Source organism: Paralichthys olivaceus, chromosome 21 (genome assembly GCF_024713975.1).
Source record: "Paralichthys olivaceus isolate ysfri-2021 chromosome 21, ASM2471397v2, whole genome shotgun sequence".
Classification (NCBI taxonomy): domain Eukaryota; kingdom Metazoa; phylum Chordata; class Actinopteri; order Pleuronectiformes; family Paralichthyidae; genus Paralichthys; species Paralichthys olivaceus.
Window position 1 is genome coordinate 9,531,923 of NC_091113.1, and position 21,545 is coordinate 9,553,467.

General features: G+C 41.0%; 4 protein-coding genes across 11 annotated transcripts; 2 read left to right on the forward strand and 2 right to left on the reverse strand.

The window, feature by feature from the left end:
* The first annotated feature begins 541 nt into the window (after positions 1-541).
* On the forward strand, positions 542-12,436 carry LOC109626912 (receptor-type tyrosine-protein phosphatase H-like). 8 transcript variants are annotated; one of them, XM_069518035.1, is made up of 26 exons: positions 579-902; positions 1,597-1,714; positions 2,200-2,454; positions 2,588-2,845; positions 2,979-3,236; positions 3,479-3,733; positions 3,867-4,124; positions 4,258-4,515; positions 4,758-5,012; positions 5,146-5,403; positions 5,646-5,903; positions 6,145-6,399; positions 6,533-6,790; positions 7,108-7,362; positions 7,444-7,665; positions 7,973-8,236; positions 8,449-8,542; positions 8,630-8,677; positions 9,245-9,326; positions 9,438-9,528; positions 9,648-9,724; positions 10,016-10,150; positions 10,396-10,518; positions 10,757-10,917; positions 11,308-11,443; positions 12,025-12,436. In XM_069518035.1, the coding sequence occupies exons 1-26, from the start codon at positions 828-830 to the stop codon at positions 12,160-12,162; spliced, it is 4,845 nt and encodes a 1,614-aa protein (XP_069374136.1). In that variant the 5' UTR covers positions 579-827; the 3' UTR covers positions 12,163-12,436. The 8 variants fall into 8 exon arrangements, with proteins under 8 accessions (XP_069374141.1, XP_069374142.1, XP_069374136.1 ...); XM_069518038.1 differs by lacking the exon at positions 6,145-6,399; XM_069518039.1 differs by lacking the exon at positions 5,146-5,403.
* On the reverse strand, positions 12,345-14,749 carry LOC109626914 (putative nuclease HARBI1). Its single transcript, XM_020083151.2, has 2 exons — positions 13,873-14,749; positions 12,345-13,068 (listed from the first exon to the last, which is right to left on the reverse strand). The coding sequence occupies exons 1-2, from the start codon at positions 14,558-14,560 to the stop codon at positions 12,638-12,640; spliced, it is 1,119 nt and encodes a 372-aa protein (XP_019938710.1). The 5' UTR covers positions 14,561-14,749; the 3' UTR covers positions 12,345-12,637.
* Positions 14,750-14,876: 127 nt separating this feature from the next.
* pigp (phosphatidylinositol glycan anchor biosynthesis, class P) lies at positions 14,877-16,711 on the reverse strand. Its single transcript, XM_020083152.2, has 5 exons — positions 16,404-16,711; positions 16,231-16,315; positions 15,972-16,044; positions 15,762-15,880; positions 14,877-15,522 (listed from the first exon to the last, which is right to left on the reverse strand). Exons 2-5 carry the CDS (start codon positions 16,313-16,315, stop codon positions 15,410-15,412), a joined length of 390 nt encoding a protein of 129 aa, XP_019938711.1. The 5' UTR covers positions 16,404-16,711; the 3' UTR covers positions 14,877-15,409.
* A 462-nt stretch (positions 16,712-17,173) lies between these two features.
* Positions 17,174-20,665, forward strand: rexo4 (REX4 homolog, 3'-5' exonuclease). The gene is made up of 8 exons (XM_020083149.2): positions 17,174-17,380; positions 17,469-17,797; positions 17,886-18,032; positions 19,059-19,252; positions 19,342-19,430; positions 19,521-19,595; positions 19,730-19,804; positions 19,967-20,665. The coding sequence occupies exons 1-8, from the start codon at positions 17,174-17,176 to the stop codon at positions 20,123-20,125; spliced, it is 1,275 nt and encodes a 424-aa protein (XP_019938708.1). The 3' UTR covers positions 20,126-20,665.
* The last annotated feature ends 880 nt before the right edge of the window (positions 20,666-21,545 follow it).

The window sequence follows — 21,545 nt, forward strand, 5'->3', positions numbered from 1 at the left end:
ATATGAGACCATATACACTGTTTTAAATTGATGTGGTCTGCAAATTCTGTTGCCCATTATGTTTCCCGTTAACAGTTCCGCATACATGTATCCACAAGGAAGCTATAAATATCACTTCCTACACAGTGTGAAGAAGCAAAAAGCAAATAGACAGTTCTGCAAAACCAGCTTAAAGAGATGAGACGATGAGTATAACAAAAATTATAACAAAGAAATTATTATAGTCAGTAAATATGCATATAAAACCATTTATATTTACATGTTATTTCATCATGTTTTATTTATATACACTTTAACTGTTTTAAATTGAGAAGCATTTTAAAGCTTTGCCTGAGCCTAAAGAAAAAAAAGTCTTATTATCAAGTTACACAGGCAAGTACAAACTACGAATCTGAAAATGACAAATATACAGCAGATAAAATGCAGATAAAACGCAACTACCACCAATAAATATGTGAGACTGAAAAATGCACTTGATTGAAGCACCTATGAAAAGCTACACACATTGACCGTTAATAAGGAAGTTACAGGCGGGGCAAAGGTCCCTGTGGTTGTTCAAAAACGAGAAGCAACCATTTACTTAGTCACTTGTCATTATGAGTGGGGACCAGAGGTTAAGAGAGGAGGACATGGCTAAGAATTAAAAGTCAACTTCGCTGGAGTAAAGTAAATATTGGTCAGTGTCAGCACAGGCTGAAAGAAATTCTTTGCCAGCCTTAAGTGTTGTTTCTGTCAACACACTGGTACTGAAAACAGAAACGTGAAGTTCGTCTCCTGACAACAACAGAATTTAACAAGTTCATAATATGTGAGTAACTTAATTAACCATGAAGAAGATGAAGCCTTTATCTTTCACCTCAGACCACTCGCTGCTGCTCTGCATCGTCTGGAGTCTTCTCTGGGTAGGTTTTTTTTTTCTTTCACTTTCCACTTTGATACTGATCAGAGTATCAGGGTATCTTCTTTTAGCAGCAGATTAGACTGCACAAAAGGAAACTATGAAGTCAAAACCACAGTGACGGCTCAATGCCCGATATAAATTATAATGCATTTGAGATGTGGAAGTAAACTGTCAAAACAAAAGCTCAAACCTCTATTGTTATACGATGTTCTAGAAGTGGTGTTATAGCTCTGGAAACAGTTTTGTATTGCATGTATTATGATAAAGGAAATATTCTTTATAAGTTATATGCACAGTATCTGTATTTACTGTGTATTATTTGATTTTATTTAAAAAGTCAATCGTTGTATTGTCTGAATTTTAGGTGCTGTTATTGTGGTTGATTTGGAAGAAGAAATACAAAGTTCAAAAATTAATTATGTGCCATAATTTGTATTTGGCGTCTGACATTTCCTACTTGTCTCTAAAATTTCCAAAGTTAAGAAATTGTTGACAGCAGAACACAGTCATGCTGTATATTTGAAGATTGCGATACAGATACAATGAAAAGCAGAAATGAGTTAGAGACTGCAGAAGAGCTCTGTGTGAACTCCACAGTCAGAAGATGGCTGACCTTTTTTACTAAAACTAAACTTGGATGTTTTTTGGGTTCAGGTCATTTCTCTCTCGTGCCTCATCAAATCTTATGTTTTCAGGGTTTCACTGGCTCCAGTTCATCAACACCACATTCAACAACAGGGACAACTACAACAACAATAGAAACAACAAGCACACTCCAAACTCAAAAGACAACCCTTTCAACAACAAAACCTTGTAAGTGTGAGCCGATGTCTTTTATCTTTAGTTTCATGTTAGTATTTTCGGGTATAATAAAGCAGACTTATTTGAATACCATAAATCTGTAATGATTATTATTATAGTGAGAGTCTCACATCTCACCTTATGACAGCCATGTATATATGTGTGAATTATGTAATGGCCCCAGATCAGAAATTAGTTCCTCATCTCTGAACTAAGCATTAAAGCTGTTGCTGATCGGTGACTTTTAAGTTCTTGGCCTGTGTTTACATGTTAAGATTATTATTTTTATTTCTATATCATTACAATGTTTATCAGTTGAGGAAGATGATAAAGCAACTTGCAATATTTTTAGTATAATATCAAAATTGTCATGTGATTAATGCTTAGTGTTTCTATACATGCTAGCTCCTTGTAATCATTAATACAACTTACTGTTTGGGACAAATTTTTATATCAATTATTGTTACACCTTCTCCTTTCTAACTCTTAAATCCCAGCTCCTCGTAATGCAGAAGACTTTAAATCTGTTGGACAAAATGAGACCAGTGTCACTCTGCAGTGGAACAAAGTGGACAACATCCTCACATATACACTTGTGTCCAGTGGAGGAGAGATGAACGTCACTGCATCAGAGGGAGATCAAGTGAGACACACCATCTCAGGTCTCAGCAGTGGAACTAAATATGATTTCAGTCTCTTCACTGTGTTTGAAAACGTCAGGAGCAGTGGAGTGAACCTCTCTGCAGTCACTGGTAAGATGTTTTAACTACATGAACCACGACAGATCTCTGTGCTGTGATGAGCTGAGTGACTTAAACTTTCTACCTGTGATAACAACTCTGCAAACACAACCTTTCCATTTCCTTCTGCCTCTCTATATCCCAGCTCCTCGTAATGCAGAGGACTTAAAATCTGTTGGACAAAATGAGACCAGTGTCACTCTGCAGTGGAACAAAGTGGACAACATCCTCACATATACACTTGTGTCCAGTGGAGGAGAGACGAACGTCACTGCATCAGAGGGAGATCAACAAGTGAAACACACCATCTCAGGTCTCAGCAGTGGAACTAAATATGATTTCAGTCTCTTCACTGTGTTAGAAAACGTCAGGAGCAGTGGAGTGAACCTCTCTGCAGTCACTGGTAAGATGTTTTAACCACATGAACCACGACAGATCTCTGTGCTGTGATGAGCTGAGTAACTTAAACTTTCTACCTGTGATAACAACTCTGCAAACACAACCTTTCCATTTCCTTCTGCCTCTCTATATCCCAGCTCCTCGTAATGCAGAGGACTTAAAATCTGTTGGACAAAATGAGACCAGTGTCACTCTGCAGTGGAACAAAGTCAACGGCTCCTTCACATATACACTTGTGTCCAGTGGAGGAGAGACGAACGTCACTGCATCAGAGGGAGATCAACAAGTGAAACATACCATCTCAGGTCTCAGCAGTGGAACTAAATATGATTTCAGTCTCTTCACTGTGTTAGAAAACATCAGGAGCAGTGGAGTGAACCTCTCTGCAGTCACTGGTAAGATAATTATCCTCTTATACAGATGTAAAACTCTGCTCTGTAACAATATCTGATTGAAAGTTACTTATCAACTGTGGAACTTGCTCACTCTGTATTTAGACTGATGTTAAATGAACACAATTAAATTAAACCTTTTATCTATTAAAGCAATGATGCAAACACAACATTTTGTCAGAGATATCCTGTCATTTTATTAATCACATTTTCTTATTGTTCCTTCTTGTCTCTATTTCCTATAGTTCCTCCAAATGCTAGACAGTTTAAATCTGTTGGACAAAATGAGACCAGTGTCACTCTGCAGTGGAACAAAGTCAACGGCTCCTTCACTTATACACTTGTGTCCAGTGGAGGAGAGACAAACGTCACTGCATCAGAGGGAGATCAAGTGAAACACACCATCTCAGGTCTCAGCAGTGGAACTAAATATGATTTCAGTCTCTTCACTGTGTTAGAAAACGTCAGGAGCAGTGGAGTGAACCTCTCTGCAGTCACTGGTAAGATGTTTTAACTACATGAACCACGACAGATCTCTGTGCTGTGATGACCTGAGTGACTTAAACTTTCTACCTGTGATAACAACTCTGCAAACACAACCTTTCCATTTCCTTCTGCCTCTCTATATCCCAGCTCCTCGTAATGCAGAGGACTTAAAATCTGTTGGACAAAATGAGACCAGTGTCACTCTGCAGTGGAACAAAGTGGACAACATCCTCACATATACACTTGTGTCCAGTGAAGGAGAGATGAACGTCACTGCATCAGAGGGAGATCAACAAGTGAAACACACCATCTCAGGTCTCAGCAGTGGAACTAAATATGATTTCAGTCTCTTCACTCTGTTTGAAAACATCAGGAGCAGTGGAGTGAACCTCTCTGCAGTCACTGGTAAGATGTTTTAACCACATGAACCACGACAGATCTCTGTGCTGTGATGAGCTGAGTAACTTAAACTTTCTACCTGTGATAACAACTCTGCAAACACAACCTTTCCATTTCCTTCTGCCTCTCTATATCCCAGCTCCTCGTAATGCAGAGGACTTAAAATCTGTTGGACAAAATGAGACCAGTGTCACTCTGCAGTGGAACAAAGTCAACGGCTCCTTCACATATACACTTGTGTCCAGTGGAGGAGAGACGAACGTCACTGCATCAGAGGGAGATCAACAAGTGAAACATACCATCTCAGGTCTCAGCAGTGGAACTAAATATGATTTCAGTCTCTTCACTGTGTTAGAAAACATCAGGAGCAGTGGAGTGAACCTCTCTGCAGTCACTGGTAAGATAATTATCCTCTTATACAGATGTAAAACTCTGCTCTGTAACAATATCTGATTGAAAGTTACTTATCAACTGTGGAACTTGCTCACTCTGTATTTAGACTGATGTTAAATGAACACAATTAAATTAAACCTTTTATCTATTAAAGCAATGATGCAAACACAACATTTTGTCAGAGATATCCTGTCATTTTATTAATCACATTTTCTTATTGTTCCTTCTTGTCTCTATTTCCTATAGTTCCTCCAAATGCTAGACAGTTTAAATCTGTTGGACAAAATGAGACCAGTGTCACTCTGCAGTGGAACAAAGTCAACGGCTCCTTCACATATACACTTGTGTCCAGTGGAGGAGAGACAAACGTCACTGCATCAGAGGGAGATCAAGTGAAACACACCATCTCAGGTCTCAGCAGTGGAACTAAATATGATTTCAGTCTCTTCACTGTGTTAGAAAACGTCAGGAGCAGTGGAGTGAACCTCTCTGCAGTCACTGGTAAGATGTTTTAACCACATGAACCACGACAGATCTCTGTGCTGTGATGACCTGAGTGACTTAGACTTTCTACCTGTGATAACAACTCTGCAAACACAACCTTTCCATTTCCTTCTGCCTCTCTATATCCCAGCTCCTCGTAATGCAGAGGACTTAAAATCTGTTGGACAAAATGAGACCAGTGTCACTCTGCAGTGGAACAAAGTGGACAACATCCTCACATATACACTTGTGTCCAGTGAAGGAGAGATGAACGTCACTGCATCAGAGGGAGATCAACAAGTGAAACACACCATCTCAGGTCTCAGCAGTGGAACTAAATATGATTTCAGTCTCTTCACTCTGTTTGAAAACATCAGGAGCAGTGGAGTGAACCTCTCTGCAGTCACTGGTAAGATAATCATCCTCTTATACAGATGTAAAACTCTGCTCTGTAACAATATCTGATTGAAAGTTACTTATCAACTGTGGAACTTGCTCACTCTGTATTTAGACTGATGTTAAATGAATACAATTAAATTAAACCTTTTATCTATTAAAGCAATGATGCAAACACAACATTTTGTCAGAGATATCCTGTCATTTTATTAATCACATTTTCTTATTGTTCCTTCTTGTCTCTATTTCCTATAGTTCCTCCAAATGCTAGACAGTTTAAATCTGTTGGACAAAATGAGACCAGTGTCACTCTGCAGTGGAACAAAGTCAACGGCTCCTTCACATATACACTTGTGTCCAGTGGAGGAGAGACGAACGTCACTGCATCAGAGGGAGATCAACAAGTGAAACACACCATCTCAGGTCTCAGCAGTGGAACTATATATGATTTCAGTCTCTTCACTGTGTTTGAAAATGTCAGGAGCAGTGGAGTGAACCTCTCTGCAGTCACTGGTAAGATAATCATCCTCTTATACAGATGTAAAACTCTGCTCTGTAACAATATCTGATTGAAAGTTACTTATCAACTGTGGAACTTGCTCACTCTGTATTTAGACTTATGTTAAATAATACAATTAAATTAAACCTTTTATCTATTAAAGCAATGATGCAAACACAACATTTTGTCAGAGATATCCTATCATTTTATTAATCACATTTTCTTATTGTTCCTTCTTGTCTCTATTTCCTATAGTTCCTCCAAATGCTAGACAGTTTAAATCTGTTGGACAAAATGAGACCAGTGTCACTCTGCAGTGGAACAAAGTCAACGGCTCCTTCACTTATACACTTGTGACCAGTAGAGGAGAGATGAACGTCACTGCATCAGAGGGAGATCAAGTGAGACACACCATCTCAGGTCTCAGCAGTGGAACTAAATATGATTTCAGTCTCTTCACTGTGTTTGAAAATGTCACGAGCAGTGGAGTGAACCTCTCTGCAGTCACTGGTAAGATGTTTTAACCACATGAACCACGACAGATCTCTGTGCTGTGATGACCTGAGTGACTTAGACTTTCTACCTGTGATAACAACTCTGCAAACACAACCTTTCCATTTCCTTCTGCCTCTCTATATCCCAGCTCCTCGTAATGCAGAGGACTTAAAATCTGTTGGACAAAATGAGACCAGTGTCACTCTGCAGTGGAACAAAGTGGACAACATCCTCACATATACACTTGTGTCCAGTGAAGGAGAGATGAACGTCACTGCATCAGAGGGAGATCAACAAGTGAAACACACCATCTCAGGTCTCAGCAGTGGAACTAAATATGATTTCAGTCTCTTCACTGTGTTTGAAAATGTCACGAGCAGTGGAGTGAACCTCTCTGCAGTCACTGGTAAGATGTTTTAACAACATAGCTTTACGTTGACAAAGCTGTATGATGTGATATGTCTAATTAACATCTACTAATGGATTCTTCACTAAATATGAATGGTGTTGCCAATTTTGAAGTGTGCTTAATGTTATATTGACATTGGTGGTAAGTTATGTTAATGTTTTTTCTCACTTCTCTCTCTTCTACGACTGTGTGACTGACCTTTTTCAGCTTCTGAAAATATTAACAATGTGACAGTGTTTGTCTGTGTAAGGGTGTAAGTTACAGTGCAAACATTTTGTTTTGTGGGGAGTGAAACCTTCCTTCCTTTCCAACAGTTCCTCCGGCGGTGTCTCTTGTCCACGTGACTGAACGCTCTGTGACCAGTGTAACTCTGCAGTGGCAGAATGTGGAGAAAGACTGGAGCTACTCACTTCAGATTAATGGAGTTGATGTGACAGTCGTCCCAGATTTATCCCCCAATGTGTCAAGTTCAGTCACATCTCTGCAGCCTGGGACAGAGTATTTATTCAGCGTGATCACACAGTTCTCCGGACTCAACAGCACTGCTTATGAGGGCTTCACAGTAACAGGTATATACAGGCTGTCCCTCTCATTTCTGCACTTTAACAAGTGAAGTGTTTTGTCTGAAGTTATTTTCTCATCCAATTCAGCCATAGACTGTGCCAGTGTGGCCTGGCACGTTACCAACTCATCGATCCAAGGGATGGTTCAAGGCTTGTTCTCGAATGCAACTGTGAACGGAACTCACGTCAGTCCTGCAGATGGCAATGTGTCGTTTACTGGTCTTTACCCTGGTGCAACCTATGAGGTGTCTCTTGTGTACGAAAAAAATTCTACTCGCTTTGAACAATGTCGCCACAGTCTGACCGTCCGTAAGTAAACACACAAATAATATCAGGATGATATTCCTCATTGCTCTAATTCTGGAGCTGTCATGTCGTCCATCTTTATCCACAGTCAATTATTCACATAGCACCAGTTTGGCTTCATTACAAGTGGTTCATGACTATGTGAGCTGCAACAAATGATTAGACACAATATGTATTATATTACTGTTTCATTTAAAAACATATATATATATATCTGTCATGAAATAAATGAATTGAAGTCATACTGTTACACTGCTGTCATGTGTTATATGATGTTTTGTGATTGTGCATCTTTCGTCTTTACCCTCAGTTCCTCCCAGATTAAGTGCTCACTGTGAGTACTGGGAAGCTGGCTATTCCATCTTCATAGTCTGGGACAAACCAGACGGTGTGTGGACTGCAGTGGAGGTGAACGTGAGCGGCCAAACTCACTTACTGCCTGAAAATGGGGAACAGCAAACTACGCTATCTGGATTCCGTCCTGCCAGAACATATGTGGTGTCTTTAGATTCCCTCTCTGGGACTGTGAGGAGTTATGAACCTTTCATTTTTCAGTGTTCTACCGATCCAAGGGGTGAGTCACAGTGATTATATTACTTTATTGTGTGCAGAGTATCTATTTAAGTTTGGTTCCTGATATAGAATTTTAAGGAAATGCTCACAATTTCCTCATTATTGTGCTTTTTGGCATTGGTTTTATACTCATTGATTAGTTTGTCCAGTGGCTAGATAAAGGACTTTTCTGATGTGTGTCCTAGCAATTAATCCAGATGTTACTCCCTGCAGGAGTCATTGCATGTTCCTTCTTTGCTGTGCTGCTTCTTATTGCCCTGGTCTTCATGGTTATCTTCATTTTGTTTAAACGACCAGATTTGATCAGGTGAGTTCTGCCACAGCGACAAACTGTATTATCTTAAAAGTCCCTGGATTGTGCTCTGTCAGTGAACCCGATTCCTTCCCACAACAGAAAACTGCAATCCTTTGGTGGATCCAAACTACCCAGGGAATGCTACAGGTGAGTAAACGTTAAATTATCTCCGCTGATAAGAACACCACTGTCTGTCTCTGTCTGTGTATTAAAAGCAGTTAATTAACCAGAATGGGACTCGGCAGAGTGCATATCTCCACCAAGGCCCAACAGTCCCCAATGAACCCACATTTAAATTCAATAGATCCAGATTTCTATTTGGATCTGCACCACATTACACACACTCATAGATATTACTCCTGTAAACATGCTTGAATTTTTGGACTCATAATCCACTGAGGATTGACAGAAATGTTGAAAATTGCTCTACCTCGTAACGTTGAAGAAAATGACAAGAGTTTCTGGATCCTCAGCAAAATTTTATGGAAATCAGTTTGGTAGTTTTTGCATAATCCTGGTAACAACAAACAAATATACAGACAAAAGTACAATCTCCTTGGCAGAGGTGATTATTGCATGATGAGGTACATTTGTTGTTTACTATTCATTTAATGATACCATAAGATTAATGTAAATATTTATTTGGAGAAATTTGTGTCAATGTCATTATGTGTACAATGTGACATGTAAACCCTTTTTTAAATTTTCTATTAGAACTATACCTGTAGTAGACTTTCCGGGCCACTTCTACCAGTTAAGTGAAGATGACAACAGAGGTTTCAGCCAAGAATATGAGGTGCAATAAAAATATATGTATTTTGTTCTGCCTCTTCATTTCCTTCCTGTTTCTGTGCAGGATTGTAAAAATCATATCTGTTTTATCTGTTTTCTGTTGATCATCACGCAGCACCTCCAGCTTGTCGGCAAAGAACAGACACCTAAAGCAGCTGTTCGACCTGAGAACCAAAATAAGAATCGTTTCAAGAACGTGCTGCCATGTAAGCCTGTCTTAGCTCCACATAAGAGACATACAATGTTCCACACCTCGATGTTTGGAGCAGTATCTTCTTCACTGTGGTGATTTGCAGTTAAACCATCCTCACTTGTTTCATCCTAGACAACTGGAGTCGAGTGAAACTAACATCTTCAAAATCCAAAGGGACCTCTGACTACATTAATGCCAATTACATACCAGTAGGTATTATTTTAATAAATAATGTTTATTATTACCATTATTATTTTATGGTGAACTTATTAATAAAAAAGCATTTCATAAGATAGGAATGGTTTGACAAGCTTAAACTCTCTGGAGTGAAGTTGCAGCAGTTCCAGGCAAATAGCTGCTAAAACATCTGCACATGCACATTTATTTGACGTCTGGCAATTTTCCTTCTGAGTTCATGAGCACAAAGTGGTGTTTTATTTCACACAGAACAATATGGGAACTAAAAGCAAGAGACGTGAACTTTGACATGTGCTTTTCAGGGATTCAACTGCAAAAACGAGTACATCGCCACTCAGGGTCCTTTGCCCTCCACGGTAGATGATTTCTGGAGAATGATCTGGGAGCTAAAGGTGAAAGGCATCGTCATGCTAACCAACTGCGTCGAAGTAGGACGGGTGAGTCTCCAGGAAGCTCAGAATATTTCATTGCCAGATTTTTATAGGGAAAGCTGCCTTTAAAATGTGCATGAGCTGGTGTAAATGATTTGCTCATATAAGTAATCTGGTGTTGAATGATAAAAATATTTCAACTTGACTGTGGAAATAATTCTGTGCAGGTTTATAACTCAGCACAAAGCGCTGACATAGACCTGAGACTTTTGTTCGTTGCTAACTTTTATTTTTCTGTTTCCTGTTCCTAGACCAAGTGTGAACAATATTGGCCTGCAGTCAGCAAGCCTTGTCATTACGGAGAACTCGTGATCATCTCCAGATCTGAGCACCAGGAGCCTCACTGGACATTGAGGGAATTTAGTTTGACAAATGTATGAAACGCTTCTAAAAAATGTTAATGGCATAACTAAATAAGTTGGGTGACAGCATGTCGCTCTGAAGCAAAACAAAGAAAGAAAAGTGTTCAGTGTTATGTATTTTGCTGTTCATGAGACAATTCTTGTCAAGCATGATAACAACTTCCGAAGACCTATCATTTACCTGCCCCTATATCGGTTCAAGATGTGACGCTACAGCATTTGAATTCCTCTTTGTGAATCATCTTCACAGAGAAACACGTTGGAGGAGCGCACCGTGAGACATTTCCACTTCACAGCCTGGCCCGACCACGGAGTACCACAGGGCACTAAAGACCTGATCCAGTTCAGAGGACTGGTGAGACGGCACATAGAGAGACAAGGGGCCGGAGCACCAACTGTAGTTCACTGCAGGTACTTGTGATTCTCTGAAAGCAACACTATGAAACTTTTACTGAGCAACAACTCTGCAGCCACACATTTGGGATTCATTCTGTTGGGGTCCATGTCCAAAAGATTAATTGGGTGACATGTGGAGAAAAACTAAGCCAGACCAGATCTCTGACTGTGTAGTCCCACCCACCTAACTGAAACACCACTGAGCGGAAGATATTACCCATGCTCCCCGGCTTCCGGAACCAGAACAGCTGCCGCTGTTTCAAATACACAAAACTCTGTTCAGAATTTTTTATATTTGAAATGATTCTTTGATGAATATCTGATGTTTGACCTCCACATAGAAACCATCAGGACTGTTACATGATGATCAACTGTTCACCTTTTGCCATGTTGTCTCTCTCCTAGTGCTGGAGTGGGGAGGACAGGCACCCTCATCGCCCTGGATGTGTTGCTTCAGCAGCTCGACCAAAATGAAGCAGTGGGCATCAACGGTTTTGTTCACAAGATGAGACTAAGTCGATCACACATGGTGCAGACAGAGGTAAAGCTGAACATATTAAGTTGCTTCCTTAAGTACTCATATATTTCTCTGAGGAACAGTCGGATCTTGGTTGATTTTCTTGGACACAGCTAGGGACATGATACCAGGATACAAAAGCATTTGTCAGCTGTGGTTAAATTTCTAAGTCCAAATGTAGCATCCCATTAATATCCAATTTAAGTTGCAATCAATCTTTAATAAATAGCTCCAATCAATCAAATATTGTCACTTTGATAGTCATGATTATTATCCACAAGTCCATGTGTTAAGATCTTCGTTATTTTTTTTTGTGTGTCCGTGGATTGTGCTTTATCTATGTAAGGGCCACACCTTAATCTATACACAATAATTTGTATTAGTTTTATGAGTAACAACCTTTACTGTCTTTACACAACTATTTTATGAGAACAAACACAAAAGCTTGGTCCTAATTAACTCTGAGGCTTGTTAACATATCCATACTCTTTGTAAATGAATGTTTAACCCCTTCTCTGCATGTAAGTGTCACATAATGCAGTGTGTACATACAGCTAGAACTCTATACTCTAAGTAACCAGCAACACTGGCTTATTTTTTTTCAGTCCCAGTACATATTCCTGCACCAATGCATCATGGACTGTCTGCAGCAGAATGAGAGGACAGAAGAAAGCATATACGAGAATTCTGAAATGATATATGTCAACGCCACTGCACTCAAAGAGTTCCGTGGACAAAGATAGACTTTTTTGCACTTAGAGAAAAAAATATATAATCCTAAAGTTAATATACTATATTTTGTTATAAACTGTAAATGTGGAGTTTTGAGTTATAAATGTTCTATATAAATGCAAACCTTGATCATTTTTGCTTAAATTTGCCAAATATTGTTATTGTTGTTATGTGAGGGAGAAAACCACAACAATTTAAAAAACTACATTTATTAAAAATAACAAATGTAAATAGAAAACCTCTTCTATCTTTTGTACAAGAAATAAAATATTTTGTATTAACAGATACCTGAATGTGTTTCATCAAGTCTGCAAACGTTTAAAAAACTGAATGCTGTCATGGTTACACATTGGTTTCAAAACTGAAGCGTAACAGTGAGCAACGAGCCTCAGACTGAGAAACTCCAGCGACTGGTGCTGTGTTTCAGTTCCAGTGTTTCTCCTTCATGTGTCAACGATGCTCCTCTCCTGCTTCCGAGAACACACCTCACTCTTTCTCCTCTGTTGGGTTGTCACCCGGCGGGTCCGAGCTACTGGAAGGTAAAGAAAAGCTACTCTCGATGACTTTCTGTCGAGCTTGCAGGACCTCTGTGTTGACCTCTCCTGTAGCTGCGAGCTGCCTGCCCTGATGTAGGGGCTCAATTTTACCCGCTGCGGGCGGGGGAGGGACGGAGAACTTCATTGCGATGTTGTGCAGGACACAGCACGTCTTGATAATGTTGGACTTTTTGTTCAAAGTGGCTTCTTTTGCGAAGCCGAGTTGCATCAGACACCTGAAGCGCCTCTTCATGGAGCCGAGCGTTTTCCGCATGACGTTCAGGATCTTTGCGTGGGCCTCGTTGAAGCGGTTCTCGCTGTCAGTCGCTGGTGCTGCCAGAGGAGGCAGGACATTTTTGCTCAAGTGGTATCCTCTTCCACCTTTAAGAGAGACACAAGACAATACAATATTAAGACCGTTAAAATATTACTGCTACAGATTGTATTGTCATGTCATCTACTAATGTGAACTACGCTGATTGTGAGGAAACAGTCTCACAGAAGTGATTACACCAAATTGAGTCACTCATCTGTGCAGAAACTCACACAAAACAATTTCTATCATGTTAAAGCAGCATTGTGTGTGTGTTTTAACTGGATTACACAAAAGCACATACAGACATAGGTCTCAGGTTAAAGGGATAGTTCACCCAAAAGTGAAAATGCACTCAGGATCTACTCACCACTGTGCCGATGGAGGGGTGGTGAAGTGTTTGAGTCCACAAAACCCTTTTGGAGTGTGCATGGAGTGTTCATACTGCTCCTATGGTGTCATCCCAGCACCAACATTCATTAGACTTATACACCATGTTTTAGATCAGCGAGAACTGCAAGAGTAACTAGGAGGAGGATCACAGAGAGCATTTAGAATTAAAACATGGTGTAAATGATGCTGTTTCTATAGTCGAATTTGAATGGTGGGGCTAAAGGACACTTGGATGACACCACAGGAGCAGTACGGAGGCATTTTCTGTTGGTTCTTTTTTACGTTGGTCACCATTTACTTCAATTGTATTGGATTTGGCTGCAACGCTATTTACCCCTGACACTCCAGAAGTGTTTTGTGGTGAGAAGATCCTGAGTGCATTTTCATTTTTGCATGGACCATCCCTTTATGTGTCACTTTGCACATGATCGAACGTGTCTCTTCCACGCGTGGCCTCTTGTTTTTGATTGTCATCTTACCGATCACCCAGAACTGTCCGAGCAGCTCCTTCTCGATCTCTCTCCCTTTGTCCGACGACTCCCACATCTCCTGCTCGCCGGTGCTGCCCACGCAGCACCTCTCCACGCTGAGGACGTTGCCCTCGGAGTCGCAGATGATCTGGCTCACCACGGACGTGTAGCCCAGGGTGTTGACGAAGGACCTGAAGGAGCTCCTCTCGTACGGGGACGCTCGGATCTTGAAGTGAGCCGGAGCCAGGATCCCCAGCACGTTGGGGATCCCGCACAGCTCCTTGATCTTCACGGCGACGTTGGCTTTGGCGTCTGGGGTCAGCGGGAACGAGACGAACTGCTCGGACATGCCCGCGATGATCCCGGAGACGGCGGCGATGGCGGCGGCGGCTTGGTCCATCTGGCTCAGGCCGACTCTCTGCAGCACGGCGGCGGAGGAGATGCCGTGCGCGTAATAGTTGAGAGCCAGCATGACCATGGCGTCCAGGGGCAGCTCCGGTTTCAACTGAGGTTGCGTCTTCATGCGGCTCCGGACGGCGTCTGTGATGAAGGTGAGGCAGGGTCTGGTGAGGTGGAACATCTGGAACAAAGCGTCATCGTCCAAGTCGTCGAAGCAGCTCCGGGTGTCGCTGTCCGATTCCGAGTGTCTGAGCAGCTCCTCCTGGAGGGCGAGCCACACCGGCAGAGCGAAGGCCATGTGTCACAAAACACAAAATACGACCACGATGACCGGATGAGAGAGAAAAGTAGAGAAGTGGCGAGTGTCGTGGAGGCACAGTCTTCTTCTGTAATGTTTTGGCTGTGCGTACAGCTGTGCGTAATCGCCCCCCTGTGGTCAGGAATACAAACTACCAACAAATGCAGTTATATCCAAATAAATCAATGAACAAACATGTGCTCCTGCTCTTTTAATTTGTAGTTACTGCTTTTCCGTACTAATTGTATCTGTGTGAATGCATGTTACATTTATTTTTAATTCAAACAATCATAACATAAACCCAGTGGCCAAAGCATCATTTGTTTCCCCTTTTATTTAAATAAATTGTTACGTTTGCTCTTCTTTCACTCATTAGGGCATCGAGTCAAGTCAGATTTATTTATATAACACATTAAAAACAACAGGGGTTGAGCCAAAGTGCTGAACAATCATGGCAAAGAAACAAGCATGGGTGAAAAGATAGAAATACAAATTGACCTTCACCTCCGACTTATTAACTGTAGATCTCTTGTGAAGTTTATAAGATATTATCGTTCATCGCTATTGCACAAAGTTATACAATATATAAAAACTCAAATTTATTGAAAATAGTGCTGCCTCATTCTTTTTCCTTTAAATGACAAGTTGCTGAGACAATTGTGATATTGTGTTCCATCAGAAAAACTTGGCTCACTCAGTCCCCCTTTGAGCCACATTGCATTGTTCCTGGATAAATCATTCAAGCATTATTCTTCCTTTATAAACCTGGAGTAAACACTGACACTACAGCAAATCCCCAGCAGCTTCACTTCTTCTCTCCCTCCAGCAAAAATCAGTCTCTGCTCGGCATCATTTGGGCGACAAGTAGAACCTTTTGTTGACTTCGCTGATGGAAACATCTCTCAATCTGGGTATTTGCCCGTTGTGGTTGCTTTCTGTCATCTGGCCTCGGGCATACACATCTGTGATAGGAAGGAGACATTCGAGGTGTTGAGTAACAGTACAGTACATCATACTCTGAGCTTTTAAGATGCTTTTCCAGTTCCCATTGAGAACTCTATTGGATAATCTTTATAGTTCTTACTATTACTCGTAGCTGAGGAAATTAGAGGTCTAATTACTGTATAGTGTGGTAGTAGTATTAATATCAGTAGCCAGTGTAATACAAATCTTTATCAATGATATGTGGACATGTCCTCACCTGTGATGTTGTCCACAGAGTCAAGTGGAGCTGTGTTGTTCATGTTGACTCCAAACAGCAACAGCAAAGAGATCATTAAAGCAACCAGCAGATAGATCGGCACCGCCAGAGCCCAATATCTGCACCGGACAAAATGTTTCAGCAAACTGTATATGGATAACTAATATCTGATCTAATATCTAAACTAATGTCTATCTGTTTTCCACTCACTTCTGAGGCCAGTACGTCAGTCCTATCGAATGAAGCCACTCGTCAGGGATAAAAGCCCACAGACAATACAGAACTGTGGAGAGACATTACAGACAAGATACTCCATTCATTTACAATCCCAATAACCTGACAGTGACATTTGGGTCGTATTTATTTGCAAAATTAACCGACATCTGTAGAATGTTCAAGCAAAGCAGAAACACAGAGAAATAATAATCAGTGAATCAAGTTAAGAAACAAAGTGAATGATCAGACTTACAGAAGCCAAACTGTGAGCTGAGGAAAAGCACGAAGCCATAGATGGCTCTCTGAGGCAGAGGAGAGGGGGAGTTTTCCACCATCATCTGAAAACACACATCAGCCACACACGTGAGGAACGACTCACACGACACGACCTTAAATTCAGACAGGAAGTAAAGTGGAGTCACTCACCTGTAAATGACGTAGAAATGCTGTTCAGCTCGCTACTGTCGACAGCTCTCATACAAAGATCTCCTGGAAAACATTTCCTGTTGCCATCTTTTCACTGAACTCTGGATATTCACGTCCTCTATGTGTATTTTTTACTACAATATAAACAAAGCGGACTCATCTTAAACTACAAAAACACGTTATAATCACAATTCCACCAGACTCCTTCTATTCCTGAACTCAGAACCTCTGTAAACACTATCGGCGATCAGCTATCTTGCCTACATGTTGTCCCACGTCATATGTAGCTCGATGTGAAACTGTCGTCGTGTACAGTGTTCCGCTTTTAGAATTTAAAATACCAAAAACACATTAGCACGTAATTTATTTCATGTAGTAATGTTCTACATAAAATCCAAAACAATAAGAGAGATTAAAAATACACCCAAAGGATTGTGTTTCTTAGCTTTGCGAATAAGAAGTCGAGGGCATGTTACGCCATCTTGTGTCGGACACATTAGGTGTTGCACACATCGGAAATAAACGATGCAGCATGGTTCACGAGCACCTGGAGTTTAGTAGAGAGCAGATTTATCAGGTAATAAGGAAATTATGAGACAATTTCTCTACGTAAGTATTTAACTTCCGTCTTCAGTTACTGTTTAGTGACACGCTATTGATCGTTTCCTTTTTAACGCTGCGCAGTGACGGAGCTGCGATGGTCCAGCGTGGCTGAGGACTGACACCACCGAGGACAACACACACTTAGAAACAATCCTCAAGAATTCTCCATGATGTCGAAGGTGAAGCCGAAGAAAAAAGAGTCTGCAGCCAAAGCAAAACAGCCTGTGTCGAAAAATGAAAACAGCAACGCGAGGAAGAAAAATAAATTCTGGTTTGAGGCGAAGGTAAAAACGAGGAAGCCTCGTCCAAGCGACCAAGTGTTTCCTCCAACAGATGCCCAGCACTTCTCCGCCAACTGGAAAGCTTTGCAGGAGGTAAGAGTGAGATCTGTGTCTGATGTTGTCTTCACACTCTCAGTTCTTTCCTGAAGATCCTTCACAAACTTTTGCAAATCTTCCACAGAAGTTAAAATCCACTCCGCCGGAGCAGAAACCGCCAGTGACACCGAAGCATCAGAATGGAGCTCTGCCAAAAAAGAAGGCGAAAGAGAACTCTGCTAAAGATATTTCCAAGACCAATAACACCGGTCCAGGGCAGAGGGATGCTGGGAAAAAAGGGACACACAAAAGCACGTCTCAAAGTGTTGTCGTCAAGGACAAGTTGAAGGTTCCTGATGTCTCGCAGACAACACAGTCTACTGCCCCAAAAAGGAAAGGAGACTTTGGAAAGTCAAGCAGCGAGCACGCAGCCAAGAGAAAGAAGCCTGTGGTCGAAGAGACGAAACTTACAGAGTAAACGCACACCGCTTTAACTTCTGCTGGTATTTTAGGTGAAGAATAATCCCGACTGCTAACGCCACCCTGTTCTCTGCTCCTGTAGAGACGACCTGTGGTTCGACGACGTGGACCCCGACGACATTGAGGCGACAGTGGGAGCCGAGGCAGCGGAGATCATGAGGAAGAAGCAGGGCATCAGGCCGTCGAAGGACCCAGAGAGCGCCCTGGTCAAGGAGAAAGCCTTTGAGGGGTGAGTGACGACAAAGTCAGTCTCGTGTTGGTGTCTCACAGATGGGCTTCAACATTCTTTTATACAAAGATCCCATTTTGTCATTCTTGAAAAGATAAAAGACGGTATGACACTTTGTTACTGCCATATTAATTTCTTATAAGAATAACAATGTTTGAATTCCTAATTCAGCCATAAACAACCTGTTTAAGTCACAAACTGATAATCCAGTGTGACCTGAACAAAGCATTCACACCAGTTTAGCTGCAGAGACAATGTGTTTGTGCTTTTAAAGGACCATACTGCCATATCTGTAGTTTTTTACATTTACTTAACGTTGCATATATAGTTATTATTACCACCAACCCTTTGTATAGTGTTATAGATTGTTGAATGTGTTTTTTACACCTTCATGGCAGCCACTGATAACCATTTATTTTCTAATGTCACAATTAACCAATTTGCAGTTTCAACTTGTCACTGACACATGCTGATGATTTTGGGATTTTAGTAATTAGTGATATAATCTGTGATTTCAAACTAATGATATTGTTAATTATTGAGATATTAAGCATTTTTCAGAATGAGAAACCATTTATGGATGAAATAATCAGACAGCACTGTCTGTTTTATGACGACTACAATAAAAAGTCGACGTATTAAAGAGATTCACCACACTGATGCTTAAAGAAACATCCAAATCCAATACTGCCATAATGTTTTGATGTAGATTTGCTGACAAACTGCAGCTTTGCACTGCAATGAAAATACAAAATGCAAATGATCTTTTTCATGATGTTTGGTGTTGACTTTCCACATTTGTGTAGTTTGTGAATGCAACTCTGACCCAGTAGCTGCCTTGATTCTAAAACAAATTCATACTGTTTTTAACACTTCAAAAAACACCCATATGACCCTTACTGGATGGATGGATGGATGAACAGATAGATACTCTTGTCAGTATATGTAACAGCATTTAACTCCTCAGGCAGTTTGACGTCATAGTGATGACTTTCCTCTTTTATCACCCTGGTTCACCATCATCAGCCTCACCAGAGCTGTGGCTATTGATTGTGAGATGGTGGGAGTGGGTCCGAACGGAGAGGACAGCATCTTGGCGCGCGTGTCCCTCGTGAACCACTTTGGGAAATGCATCTATGACAAATACGTAAAACCCACCGAGAAGGTGACGGACTACAGGACAGCCGTCAGTGGCATCCGACCACAGGACATCAAAAATGGTGAGTTGTGGAATGTATTGTATTGTGAATGATTGCTTTAAAATCGTCCTCAATCGCGAAATGTATGATGCATGTTTTCCTCACCGCAGGAGAGGATGTGCGCGCTGTGCAGAGGGAGGTAGCTGAGATCCTACAGGGCAGAATCGTGGTTGGACACGCCATACACAATGACTTAAAGGTAGCCAGGGTGTATAATCTGAGAGGAAACTAATTTGATTTACCAAATAAATGTGAGAATTTATTAACAAGCCTTAAACCACTGTTTCAGATTTTACTCTTGGATCATCCAAAAAAGAAAATTCGGGACACTCAGAAGTATAAACCTTTCAAGAAGGTAGTCAAGGTGATTATATGAGCATGTGCACAAACATCATGAATGAAACATCACTACACATCACTTTTAGCCACTCAGCAGCAGATCTTTGACTCAGTCATGAAAGTGAAGTGATACTGACGATGATCTTTTTCTTGTTTCAGACTGGACGACCCTCGCTGAAAGTTCTTTGTAGAGAAATACTCAACGTGAAGGTGCAGCAGGGTGAACATTCATCTGTAAGTCATCAGCATGTGAAACAAAACTCTCTCCTGTCATTTTCAACACAATTCAACCCACAAAAAATGCCTTCCTTTGACAGTAGTAACATTATTAATCAAAAATACAAAATCTAACATCTCGGTCTTCATCTGTCTCTTCTTTCATTCTCTGTTGTCCAGGTCCAAGACGCACAGGCCACCATGAGGCTGTACACGATGGTGAGAAAACAGTGGGAAGCTGAGATTAAAGCCAATCTCAAGAACAAACACTCGGACAAGAAATGTGAGAGAAAACCCAGGACCCCTAAGAACAAAGGCAAGAAGCCCATGGGCTTATGAACTGAGAGCCAATCTTACCACAATCAAACCATTCAGAATGCAGAATAAATGTGCGACTCAGCCTGAGACCTTGAGTTCCATAATGTTAAGGACTCGAGTGTTTCACCAAGACTTCAGCAAACTCAGAGCTGTTGTGTTTCTAATATCTGTGACAGGTCGGAGCTTTTATCAACACTCAACCTGCCAGACATCCTCTCCCAGTTTTACTCCCAGCAGCTAGAGGCTGGAGTTCCAGTTCTCTCTGAAGAGTTTAAAATCATGTTTCCACTGCCACATAATTAATAGTTCATATTGCGTTGTGGTCTGAGAGTCCCGGTGGGTGTATCAGTATCAGTATCCCCCTGCGCCCCTCAGAGGATAAGTGGTATAGATGCCGAATGGACGGGCCCCGGTCTGTTATGAATTGTTTAGATGTTCGGTTTGTGATTTGATTCCTCGTTGCCTCAAAAATTGTATGTTTGGAAAAGTGTGACTGAAACACAAGACTTCTTTCTCTGTCGCTTTATTGCATTTTGTGTTTTATAAATCAAATTATCGACACATTTTTGATTTGTCTCATCGTGTCTCAAACTGACCTAAGCAGCGGATGGTCAACATTTCATTTTTAGGATTTTTTAAAATTTGCTGTTCTCACACAACCCAACGACCATCTCAAACAGGTTTGGAAGCAGGTGAACATTTGTCAACATCATTTTTCTCACGCTGATGGTTTCTTATCGTTTGTCTGTTCACAACGTAATCCTTTCATTTAAATCTCTCGTTTTTGAGTTTGAGTTTCACACTTGTGCTTTTCTCTAAAAGTGTCTAAACTCCAGTGAGAGTGAAATATTGAGTTTGTCAGTGTAATTTGCTGCCCATGTTTGATTCATACTGTGCTTTGCTCACTGTAGAAATGAAACTAGGTCAGAAGAGTCCAGGCTCTTAAGTTTTTTTTTTTTTGAAACCTCAAGCTGATGAAAATTTTATTTCTATATAATTCTAAGACAAACATACACGTCGACAGACAAGTATCTCTCAGTATTAGGATCAACTCTCCTCATTGTTTCTATATCAAATGTTTATTTTTACAGGAGTGTGTTTCATGGTTTGCTTTGTTCTTGATACGAAGCCCTGCGCAGATTGAACAATATTTGAATATTTTTCATAAAGATTCTTGACAGATTATTCTAATGCAGTTCAGTATGATCTCACACAGTCTCACCCTGGCTATTTCTATGAGTTTTTTCTTGATAAAGTGAGGGAGGCTCCTTGTTTGCCAGCAGTATGTCAGTGTGATTTGCTGCCCAGAAGCTGATGCACACTCTGCCCCAAATTGCTGAAGCAAACCCTTGGTCTGCAGCCCCCAGGCTCAAAATTAGACTCCGTACATGGAGCTGGGTCAGACTCCACGAAGGCCTGTGGCTGATGCACAGCAGACCTC

What these genes read in the sequence shown, in the direction of transcription:
- rexo4 (XM_020083149.2), top strand. Translation starts at nt 17,174, where the DNA reads ATGATGTCGAAGGTGAAGCCGAAGAAAAAAGAGTCTGCAGCCAAAGCA. An exon ending in CTTTCAAGAAGGTAGTCAAG is followed by an intron (nt 19,596 to 19,729) that starts GTGATTATATGA and finishes TTCTTGTTTCAG; the next exon opens with ACTGGACGACCCTCGCTGAA. An exon ending in AGCAGGGTGAACATTCATCT is followed by an intron (nt 19,805 to 19,966) that starts GTAAGTCATCAG and finishes TCTGTTGTCCAG; the next exon opens with GTCCAAGACGCACAGGCCAC.
- LOC109626914 (XM_020083151.2), bottom strand. Translation starts at nt 14,560, where the DNA reads ATGGCCTTCGCTCTGCCGGTGTGGCTCGCCCTCCAGGAGGAGCTGCTC. An exon ending in CGGACAGTTCTGGGTGATCG is followed by an intron (nt 13,069 to 13,872) that starts GTAAGATGACAA and finishes TCTCTCTTAAAG; the next exon opens with GTGGAAGAGGATACCACTTG.
- LOC109626912 (XM_069518035.1), top strand. Translation starts at nt 828, where the DNA reads ATGAAGAAGATGAAGCCTTTATCTTTCACCTCAGACCACTCGCTGCTG. An exon ending in GAACCTCTCTGCAGTCACTG is followed by an intron (nt 4,125 to 4,257) that starts GTAAGATGTTTT and finishes TCTATATCCCAG; the next exon opens with CTCCTCGTAATGCAGAGGAC. An exon ending in TGAGGGCTTCACAGTAACAG is followed by an intron (nt 7,363 to 7,443) that starts GTATATACAGGC and finishes CATCCAATTCAG; the next exon opens with CCATAGACTGTGCCAGTGTG.
- pigp (XM_020083152.2), bottom strand. Translation starts at nt 16,315, where the DNA reads ATGATGGTGGAAAACTCCCCCTCTCCTCTGCCTCAGAGAGCCATCTAT. An exon ending in CTGACGTACTGGCCTCAGAA is followed by an intron (nt 15,881 to 15,971) that starts GTGAGTGGAAAA and finishes TGTCCGGTGCAG; the next exon opens with ATATTGGGCTCTGGCGGTGC. An exon ending in CTCTGTGGACAACATCACAG is followed by an intron (nt 15,523 to 15,761) that starts GTGAGGACATGT and finishes TTCCTATCACAG; the next exon opens with ATGTGTATGCCCGAGGCCAG.